Source organism: Zalophus californianus, chromosome X (genome assembly GCF_009762305.2).
Source record: "Zalophus californianus isolate mZalCal1 chromosome X, mZalCal1.pri.v2, whole genome shotgun sequence".
NCBI lineage: Eukaryota > Metazoa > Chordata > Mammalia > Carnivora > Otariidae > Zalophus > Zalophus californianus.
In genome coordinates, this window is record NC_045612.1 from 2,710,078 (window position 1) to 2,721,321 (window position 11,244).

At 52.9% G+C, this 11,244-nt stretch overlaps 1 protein-coding gene across 1 annotated transcript; it reads right to left on the reverse strand.

Annotated features, from left to right (window-relative positions):
* Positions 1-7,210: 7,210 nt before the first annotated feature.
* On the reverse strand, positions 7,211-9,052 carry LOC113930558 (melanoma-associated antigen 9-like). The gene is given in 3 exon segments (XM_035725727.1): positions 7,211-7,803; positions 7,806-8,516; positions 9,049-9,052. Coding segments are annotated over 3 exon segments (1,308 nt in total).
* Between the last annotated feature and the right edge of the window lie 2,192 nt (positions 9,053-11,244).

Consider the following 11,244-nt stretch of genomic DNA (forward strand, 5'->3'; position numbering starts at 1 on the left):
CCAAAAGAAAAAATAATTTTAGTTTGAAAATTAAAAAAATAAGAAAAATAGAAAACTAGAGTGACTATATTAATATCAGAAAAAGTTGACTTTATAAGAAGGAAATTTACCATGGATAGAAAGGAACATCACATAATGATAAAAGAGTCAATTCACCAAGAAAATACAACAATCTTAAATGTGTACACCTAAAAACAGAGCTTCAAAATATAAGAAACAGAATCTGATTGAGCTGAAAGAAGAAATAGTCACATCAACAATTACATTTGGAGACTCAACACTCCTCTCTGGGTAAATGACAGAAATAAACAAAACATCTTTGCAGTGTTCTGGGAAAGCAGAAGCAATAGGTGTAAATAAAATGAGCCAAGTTCCATACTCTTGTTGAGGGTGCTTGAATGTGATCTGAGGATACATTTAAAAGAAGGAATCATGAAAAAGAAGGTAAAGAAGGCCCACTGTGTTTCTTGGAGTGGAGAGCTACCAGGTAAAGCACTAGTAAGGGCCTCTTTTCAAATGAGAATTTAAGGCAGGTTTGGAAAGAAGGTTTGGTGAGTTAGAGGGAGGGCAGCTAATTCCGTGCTGAGAATAGAGAATGGTCAAGTGGGTAGAAAGATAATGTGTGCCAGTGTGTGTCTGGATTGGAGTGGGAGTAGGGGAGCAGTGGCCAATGAGGAGTTTGGAAAATAAATGGGATGATAAGTTATGCTGAGAGCATAGTGGTTAGGGCACCATATGCTGTTGGCAGCGCTGGAAACCCAGACAGCAAAAGTACCATCAGTGCATTGGGCCCATTGGAGTCCACACAGATAGGTGTCTGTGCAGGAGCATGAGGGAGTCCATGTCTGAAGAAGGGTCTTCTGGCACACAGCTTTCCCATCTGTGATCAGGAGGACCCCAGCATTCTGTGTCTGGGTGGCAGGGTCCACTTCTCTGAGGGTTTAGGAAGGACTTTAGGATTATCGTCCTCACTTCAACCATTCAACAAGAGTGCTCTACCTTGCTCATGTTCATGAAGTGGATTTCTGTGGAAGGGATTCTTCTGTGGAAGGAAATAAGAGGTCCTACACCTAAAATTTTGATGACCACTGTCCACTAGATACATGACACATCATGGAATCCCACTCTAGATATCTGAGTCGAAGGGTGCTTTCAGACCCCTGATCTGTTTATTATGAGCAACTTTTGTTACTGAAGAGCTGCCAACTGCCTAAAATTCACACACCAGACTTGAAAAGGTAGTGTCTGGATATTGGGGGAGGCAGAGAGTAAGCTCAGTTTTGCCAAAGGCTGTCAAGAGTAAATTCCTTAAAAGTGATCTGACACAGCAGATGTGAAATTGAAAGGTCATTATTGTAAAACTATACATAAGAGCCACAAATACACAGAATATATATTTTATAAAAATTTTCTGTAACTGATTTTCTGGTTGAATATTTTCTCCCATTAAAGTCTTTCCTAAATTTAATATGTGCCTTTAGTTTCCAACTGTGTTTGCTGGAGAGACGATGGCCTACTATATAGCATGTAGGCCACTAACCATGCAACGCTTTTTTAAACCTAAGCCTAAGGTCTCAAATTACCCCTACTGATGCAACCTAAAAATGCCCAGCCCAAGCTCCTCTCCTGTTAGACCCATGTTTCCTCCTACCCACTGGACAGCCCCGCCTGGACAGCTGGCAGAAGCTCACTGCTTACATGGCTCACACTGACTGCATCCTCCACACCTTTGCTCATTAACTTACTACCACTTCTTCCTCCCTGATACTCAATCTCAGATGAGAGGAAAAGCTTCTGCCAATTGAGAAATCTCGGAATTCAGGGTCATTATAGACTTTACCCGCCATCTCAAAGTTCCTAACTTCCTAAAACTCTTTTACATCACATCTCTCACCATCCTCCCATTCAGGCTGAATTAAGTGCTTTGTCATGTTATTTTGGTTTGTTTACTTGATATTCTTTCTCAGCATATGTTCAATAAATGTTTGCTGGATGAATCAAGTTGCTGGAGTTTGGCATTCCCTGATTCAAAATGTGGAGCCTGCCCCCTGCCTGGGCCTTCCACCTCCATGGATGAAACCCACAGTTCTCCAAATGCTCACGGAACTTCAGAATTCCTATGGGAAACTATTATTGAGGGTGTCACCATGGACGTCTCCTCCCCAGGTCCAAACACCATCTTGGAGGTGGGGTTGCTCTCAACAGGATGGTCCGTGGTGCTTCCTTCCTAGGAAACATGGTCTATCAGATTTCCCCAGCCCATTTATGCTCCTTGCCCTGCACTGGCGCCCACACTTTCTCATCAGTTGAATAAGAAAAGGCCATCTCCACAGGTTTTCCGCCCACCCTGCAGACTGGTGGCAACACAGGCCAGCCGTCCTAGCCACAGGACAGGACACCCGCCCCTGCTATGCCACGACCTCAGGGGCCCAGCAAGGCAGTCTGAGCCGTGGACACCATTTGGACAGCTTTCAAGCGTGTCCATGCCCAGCCCTTTATCTGCAGAGTCTGAGGTGATTGGCCCCAGGGCTTTCTCCTTCCAATTTCACCCTCCCTGCAGCTAGCAGCACGCTCCCTTCCACTGCTCCTGGGTATTCCTGGCCTATCTCAGCTGTCCTTCCTCGGTCACCCACCCCTCACTCACATAGCCCCACCCTCTATGTGGGGTTGCACTCCACCCAGGGGGAAAGCCCCCTGCCTCCAGCAGGCATCATGACAGCTCCCAGCCCTGGGACCCCGGCAAGGATGCCCTGGACCACTAGAGTAGTCAAGAGATGTCGCTCACCTGAATTCAGGGGCAGGGAGACAAGTGTACTCTCCCTGACAGAGGTAGGGGGACTCTACAGTAGTGGGGTGTCTGGCACGCTGCTGATCCATTCATCCAACAGACCTGCCCTGTCACACCACCCCGCAACTTCCAGCTGGTGATAAGGATTCAGAGGCTTCCCCAGCCCATCCAGCCCATCCACGTTCTTTCTCCTGAATCCCTCCACCTCTCCACCGTCTCTCCTTTTGGCCCCTTTCCCCCTAAGCTGAACTCTAGATTCAGAGCCCTGACTGCCAGCCTGCCTGGGGCTCTCTGGACTTGGTTTCGTACTCATTTTCTCTCATGGACTCTGGCCATCACTTTCCCCAGGATGCTCTCAGTGCCCCTCACTAGCTGAGGGTGTCCTGGCTGGTCTCCTCCCCTGGCTGCTGGTCATTCTGGCCAAATCCCTCTTTCTCAAAGTAGAGGGGCATGTGTCTTGTTGATACTGCAGAATCTTAAATCATTTCCAATTTTTATGAGAATGCAAACTGGTATAGCACTTGTGGAAAAAAATTTCAGACGCATCTATGAAATGTTAAACAATTCACACCCTCTCCACGCTAACCCAATGTCTATGTTAGTATGTATATCTTATTAGAAAACATTCATATCTACTCAAGGATTCATAGTCAAAGATGTTGTTTTCATTTTATTAGTCATACGATAAAGGGAAAACAACTTGTTTCACCAGGAAAAAAATTGTTTATGTGATTAATTATGGTATATACAAACTTTAACATTCCAGGGAATACTTTCAAGAGTGAAGTAGATCTATACGTGCTGTTATGGGAAGATCCTGCATCCATTTTATTAAGTGACAAAAGCTAGTGGCAGATCAATATGCACAGTATTACGGGTTAGGTTGAATAAAAACAATATATTTGTAGAGCATATCTATGAAAAAGCCATAGTCACCTTTAGAATAACACACACTAGGGGCACCTTGGGTGGCTCGGCTGGTTAAGCGTCCAATTCTTGATTTCAGTTCAAGTCATGATCTCAAGGTCCTGAGACGGAGCTCCAAGTCGGGCTCTGCATGGAGCCTGCTTGAGAGTCTCTCTCTCTCTCTCTCCCTTTGCCCCTCCCTCCGCTCACACACTCTTTCTCTCTCGCAAAGAAAAGAAAATGTTTTAAATTAAAAAAATAAAAATAACACACACTAGATTGTTAGTCATGGTGACTTCCGAGGAGGAGGCTAAATTGTGGAGGAACTTTGAAAGGGGGATATTGTGACTCATCTGTATGTTTAGAAGTTTTCTGCAATAGGAAGATATGTACTACTACCTTCTTAAGTAAAATTGCTAGATAAGCCTAACAACAAAAAAAGCGGCTGCATGAAAGTAACTGCTAACCGATGCAACAAACTTTGACATTTGAAGGGCTAACACAACAGAAGTGCATCTTTGTGCACACAAATTCTGATACAGTTTGGCAGGGGCCCTCTGCTTTTCCTAGACCCTGGGTCCAGGTTGCTTTCATCTTGTGGCTCCCCTATCTCAACACGGGGTCACCATGTTTGCTGGTGAATCAAGGGAGACAGCATGGAACGGACACACTGGCTCGCAAATGCCTGGATGTGAGAAACAATGCTTCTGCTCACATCTCCATGGCAAAGGGTTATCGCGCAACCCTCCCTAACTACAAGGGGACTGGCAAGGTGGTGTCCCCTGTATCCTGGAAGGAAAGCAAGACACACTATGGATGAACATTAAAGTTTCTCCCATGTATTGTTACACAGTAGGGGCTTAACCAAATGCAACTATTATAATTTGTTATGACAACTGACTTTATTGCTGGGAGGAGTTTCTTTTTTTAAGATTTTATTTATTTAATTGTCAGTGAGAGAGAGAGAAAGAGATTGCACAAGCAGGGGGAGCAGCGGGCAGAGGGAGAAGCAGGCTCCCCATTGAGCAGGGAGCCTGATGTGGGACTCGAGCCCAGGACCCTGGGATCATGACCTGAGCCAAAGACAGATGCTTAACCGATTGAGCCACCCAGGCATGCCAGGGGAGGAGTTTTTGAGGTCAGTTTGCCTTGGAATTCTTTGAACTTTTCAAGCACCTCCTGTGTGACAGATACTTTCAAGTACAGGATGACATCTAATTTTCAAACGATTCTGTGATCCCAGCAGGGAGGATTCACTTTCTTCATTTAGTGACCAGAGGATTACTACAGAGAGTAAGGTTCTATGTTGGGGGAGAGAAGGTGATTCCTAGCTGTTCCATGGGGACCAGTGATGAGCTCCTTAGCAGGCCAGGTTCAAGAGTGAGACAGAAGAGCACACGGGGGAATACCAGGGAAAGGCTGCTGTAATTCGGGAAAGTGCTAGGTCTGCAAAAAATGCCAGCACCTGGGCAGTCAGTTCTCAAAGAACTCTGAGGCTCAGGCAGAAGAACTCTAGGTTAATAAAGCCCACAGACAGTACCCAAAACCTGTTTGATTCTCATTGTCACCTTCCTTCCTTAGCAACAGGTTTTTTAGTACCTGAGCCACAGCATCCTTCTTTTTGTCACCTGGAAGACACCATGCTGTCCTCAGGAATGATGTAGGACTCACAAGGTTGGACACAGACTGCAGTGGGTGGGAACAGCGTGGACTCTACACGAATTCAGACCCGGGTTCTAGTCTCTGCCCTGTCACTCACTAGCCACGTGATCCTGGGAAAATGACCAAGTCCTAGGAGCCTCAGGTTCTTTCTGAAGTGAGTGAGTTAAGTGAGTGAGTTTGATAAGCCCCGTCTTGCAGGACTGCAGGAATGCATGTGATATATGGAAAGCACCTTGCACAGTGCCTGGCATACATTGGAACTTTGATGAATGGCAGTGATTTCAAGTGTTGTTTTGATCCCAGGGCCTTCCACTCTCTCCTCTGGGGTATTTTTTTTTGTTACCCAGGTCATGTTAGAGAATGTGCAGCTCAATAGGACATGGAATAGCTAATCAGCCAAAGAGGGTGCTTCATAAGTAAAACTCAATCCATTTTCTAAATCAGAGGATATCTGTGAGATATATGGGAATATGTGTGGCATTCAGGTGTGAGGGAACTGTCCCAGCTGGACACAATACAAAGCTCCTAGAATGTGAGTCAAAGACCAGCTCCTTCCCTCCCTCCCAGCTGCTCTTCCACCAAACCACTCCTTTCACTCATTTCTCCCCCCACCAAAACCTAGACCTTGCTTACTTATACCTGTCCAAATTGCACTCCAGATAACCAAACTAAAATGACTTTTTAATGCAGTGGGTTCTGGCTTTGCATGGTCAGGACAAGAGTGCCAGTCTAGAGTCTTCTGGGCTCCACTTCGAAGGAATATCACTGTATTTCTCCAGAAATACTTGCAGATGACGGATATAAAACACCTAGTCTGTGCACTGTGTTCAACGGCCTTGGGATGAGAGCGCAGGATACCTTCTTTTCCTGCCCCAGGAGGAGATTTCTCCCTGGTTTCTCCATGATCCAGAAGGAACATCTCAGAGCAATTATCCATTTCAGACTTTGCTGCCACCTCTAAGGCACCCTGTCTCCAAGCAGGGCCACTGTCGCCCCCCAGGTTCACGGTGATCAGCTGCACAGAGGGAAGCACGGTGACCCAACACCCTGAGCCACCCAGGCCAGGGGCACTTCCACTGCAGTGCTTGCCCCGGGAGCCGCACTCCCTCACCCTTCTTCCATTTCTTCTGCAGGACTCAGGGCACCTCTCCCCACTTTCCTGCCATGAGTGCGGCTGCTAGACAGTCCCCTAAGGGTGGGACGTGTCCTGCTCCTCCTAATGTCCTCACTGCTCACGCAGGGCCTTCCAGAGAGCAGAGCTCAGCCCATGTCTGGGAATCAAGGAGCCAGTGAGCAGGGCTCCCTCTGTGCTGAGATGTCGTTTCTCCTCCTTTCTTGAAGAACTAAGTAAATGAAGGCACACGCATCTATGTTACTTTTGCAGAATGACAGACGACAAGGAGTAAGAAGCAAAAATGAATAATCTTTTATTTCCCTATTTCCTGACCCCGTCACTTGACTGCTCCATTCTTCCACCTTTCCAACAAATTCCTATGCCAATGCCCTGTGATTTCATTCCAGAACCAGAACAAGGAGGGAAGATCTCCCACCTTATTTCCAGAACATGACAAAACTCTTAAAACTCTTGAACTGGGTAAGTACAAATGCTGTGGGGTGGATGTCCCGCACACATTTACCTGCCGAAGCTGGTTAAAACTTCTACTCCAAGGAACAACATTTGAGAGCTTCCTCAAGAAAACCAAGCTCTGGATGTCAAAGTCATCGCAGAGAATAGGCCCCCAGAGAGGCTGGCTCTTCACCCTGCTTTCTTCCCCCAACCCTCCCTGGCCCTGCCCTACTTAGAACTCCTGGGGCTCTCTCTTCACACACACAGGGAAGAACCAAAATGTGACCTCACTTCATGCCCAGCACCCCACAGGAGAAGCTGCCGACCCCACCAAAGCCTGGAAAGGGCCTGGCCACCACTGGGACTCGGACCCCCTCTCCCTCATCACTCACAGCTCCTTCAGACAGGATCAGGGAGGAACCGGGATGCCTGCGATTGACCCGGAGCAAATACTCCAACACTTGCAACTTGCTGGTTTCGGCGTGGGCCCTGGGACCCCATGGGAACTCGTAGCGGGCAGGGCCGCTGCCAGGCACCCGCCGGTACTCCAGGTACCCTTCCTGTACCCAGACTTTGGTGAGGAGCTCCCTGGGCTCCCCAAAGATGATGTGCTCTTTGCCAGCAAACAACCCCATGACCCCCAGCACTTCCCACACCTCCCCCTCAGGGTCACAGTTGTCCTCCACAAGGATCACCCCCAGTAGCAGCACCAGGAGGCTGGTCTTGGGCATGCCCTGCTCACCGCTCAGCATCCCATCACAGGTGAGGCCCAGGACGTTGACCAGGACGTAGGAGTGGTCGCTGGGGTCCACTTCCTTCACATCCACGCCAAAGACCAGCCGCATGCACTCGGAGGCTTGGCCCAAGATCACTGGTAAGTCTCCTGGTAATCTTTGCTGACAATCCCCAGCATCTCTGCCTGGCGGGTCGGCTGCTTGTTGCAGTATTTGAGGAGCAGGAACCCTACCAGGGCAGCCACTTTCAGGTGGAGTTTGTCCTGGAGACAGGGTTGGGTGACTTCCGGCTCCTCCCAGGGGCTCATCCCCTCCTCATCGGAGCTGCTGGAGCCCTGGTCAGGCTGGCTGCAGGCAGTGGCTGCCCGGGCAGTGGGGGAGGGGCAGGCACTCAGAGAGCTCTGGGGATGACTCTGGAACCCAGCAGCAGACCCCTCCTCCCTGGGGACCAGAAACAGGGCAGAGCAGGGGCCAGATGGGGCGGCGGACTGGGAGGAGGCCGAGGCGGAGAAGGAGGAGGGGGCGCGGAGGACCTCCTCCTCCCCAGCCCCCGACAGCTGTGCCTCCACCAGGCCCTGGGCCGGGCCCGGGTCTTCCTCCAGCTTCCAGAGCTCACCCCTCTGACCCAGGGGGATGGCATTTGTGTCGGGCTGACCCTGAAGAAAGAGGTGGGACGGCTCCTCAGGGTGCGGCCCAGGCAGCAGAGGCCTGAAGCCCCGGAGCTGACAGTGCGCTGCGTCGGACTTGGGTGCTGAGGGGTCCCCTCTGGGGTGGGACGGGCGAGCCCCTGGCTCCAGGCACAGAGCAAGTACCTCACCTTGACCACTGGCACTCACCTGCACCTCCCCTGCTCTGGGACCTTAGAGGCTCCTGCCTCAGACCTAGGCCTCGACTCTGAGCTCTGGAAGCCCCTGGAGGAGAAAAGCAGGTGTCACTTCGGGGTGCAGACACAGAGCACGGCCCCTGGCCCCCAGTGGGGCAGGAGGGCTGGGGCGGACCCTGTGAGGTCCCCATCCGTCCAAGCTGGGCGGTCCCCTCCTTGGCCCCTCAGGGGACTGCTATTTCCCCTGGCAGGGCCTGGGCCCCACCCCCGCAGCCTGAGGCCACAGGCTCACAGCAAGACCGCGCAGCCCTGGGACCCCACAGAAGGTAAGCGAGGGGGCCCACCTCTGCCCACGCCTGCCAGAGGTCTAAGGGCTCGTCTCGGGATCCCAGGGACGGCCAAGCTTGGGTGCCGTCTGTGTGGGATGGGCGCACCTCTCCGTCTAGTCCTTGACCCCACGGAAGGCCTGGGCAAACTCCCTGTGTTGACCCGAGGCCACCCTCCTGGTGCCGAGGCCTCATCTCTGGGAGACGCCAGAAGGAAAAGTCAGGAGGCAAATTTGGCCCACCCATCGCCCGTCTCCCCAGGGCTGGCAGCAGCCGCAGGGTAGGCCCGGGCCCTAAGGATCCTGCTGTGGGAGGCAGCCCCTCATTTCTCATCTCCCCATCAAGGACTCCTGCTCCGCCCCCCCCGCCGCCCTGCTCCCCGGCCCCAGGCCCAGAGCCAGAGCCAAGGCCCCTGACTCCTCTGCTACCTGAGTCCAGGTCCTCAGCGCCAGGCCCTCCCCTCCCTTAGACCAGGGATCTGGAGAGGAGGAGGGGTTCAGCCTGACAGGCCCCACCCAGGGTTCCCAGGGCTGCCAGGTAGGGGCTGCAGGGATTTCGGGGCCATCCCCTCCGTGTCCCGAGGGGTGCGGTGGGAGCCACTTACCCCTCCCTCCGGGGGTCCCCACACTGACTCTTGGCAGGAGCAGGGACTCCTGTGTGTCTCCCAGGTGGGCTTCCGCAGATGACCTGACCCCGACCTCTCCCAGCATGGTCCTCACCCTCCGAGAGGACGGTGAGGAGGCAGCACTCCACGCCCTCCCCCTGCACCCCACCCAATTCACAAAGAGCTGAGGTCGGGGTCGGCCCCTCTGTCCTGGGGCGGGAGTCCACTCTTTGTCCGCAAGGTGCTCCTGTTTACTTTCAGCGGGACCTGGAACTATCCCTTCTTCTAACCCCAGGATGCATCCTGCAGGCCAAGGCCACCAACCCGCTGAGACCCAGAGGAGAAAGTGGGGCCCTTACTTTTCTTGACACCTGGCCTGGCCTCGCAGGACTGACCCCTGGGGCAGGACTTCATTGGGAACCCTGTGTCTGGGTGGGTGTCTGCTCAGGCCTCCCTCAGGGTCTTGGGACTCCACCCTCTGCTGACCTGAGGCCCCACTCCTCAGACCAAGGCTCACCTCCTTCAGACCCGGGCTGCAGACGTCAGTCAATACCTCAGCTGCTCCCCCCCACCTTGGGGCACATGCAAGAAGGAGCCCAAGGGCAACAAAATCATTGTCTGTTTCAGGCTCTATGGTCTTCAGCTCTCAGCCTGCCTCCCTCCTGGTCTCCAACAAGACGTGGGGCCCTGCCCTCTGCTGTCCCGAGTCCTTTCCCCTCTGACCGCCCTGCACATCCCTGAGATCCAAGGCCAAATTCGGGGGTGCGCCTCAGGCGGACGGCTGCTCCAGAGCCTCCCGTCTATGACTCTGTTCTGGGGTCCAGGGCCCCCTCAGTTCTCCCTCAGTGTTCTCACCTGGATTCCAGCAGGAACGGAGCCCTCCCTGCTGCTGACCTGAAGACCTGCCTCCTACCCCAGCCCCCAGCCTCTCTGAGACCCGGATGTGGAAGTCTGCACACGCCACTCGTCCTCCTCCCGCTCAGGGGCCTCCCAGGACTGACTCTGTTCTGGGGCCCAGGGTCACTCATGTCCTCCCGCCGGGTCCTCCCATCCAGTCCCATTAGCTCCTGACCCCTCCCCCCGTTTTTTAAAGCAGGCCCCCAGCCTCGGACAGACCTGGATGCGGACGTCCTGACACACGGCCTGTGCACTTGGCACAAACAGGCCTCCCAGGGCGGCCAGCAGGGGCAGGCTTCCGTGCGTTGTCCCTGTTCTGGAGTCCAGGTCCCTCCCTGAGTCCTCCCTCAGGGATCTCAGCATGAGCCGCAGCTCCGCTGGTGATGCTGTCTCTGCTGTCTCCAGGCCTGTCCCCTCCGACCAAAGCCCTCACTGCCCTGGGAGCCACGGGCAAAGACTGTGGGACGTCGCATCCGGCTACAAAGTCCAGGGCTTCCCCGAGATGGGTCCTTCGGGTCCCTTAGCCCACCCTCCGTTCCCCATCTGGACTCCCTGGATGGCCGGTGCCCTCATCCCTGCTCCTCAGGGCCACTCCTCACAACAAGCGCTCAGTGTCTCTGGGACCCAGAGCAGAAGTCAGGACATGCCTCATGTCACCGTTGTCTCCCCCAGAGGCCTCCCAGGACTGATTCCCTACTGGGTCCAGGGTCCTTCATTCCTCCCTCTGCTCCTCACCTTGACTCCTGACAGAACCTGGGCCCTCCTCCCCCCGCACCCCCCCCCCCCGGCCTGCCAACTAGAGGCCCTGCTCCTTACACCAGACCTCCGGACTCTCTGAGACCCAGAACCTGAAGTCGGCACTCGCGACGTATCCCCATGGACCCCAGAGAGCTTCCGGGACAGACACTATGGCCCAACGTCTGTGAGACCTCCTCTG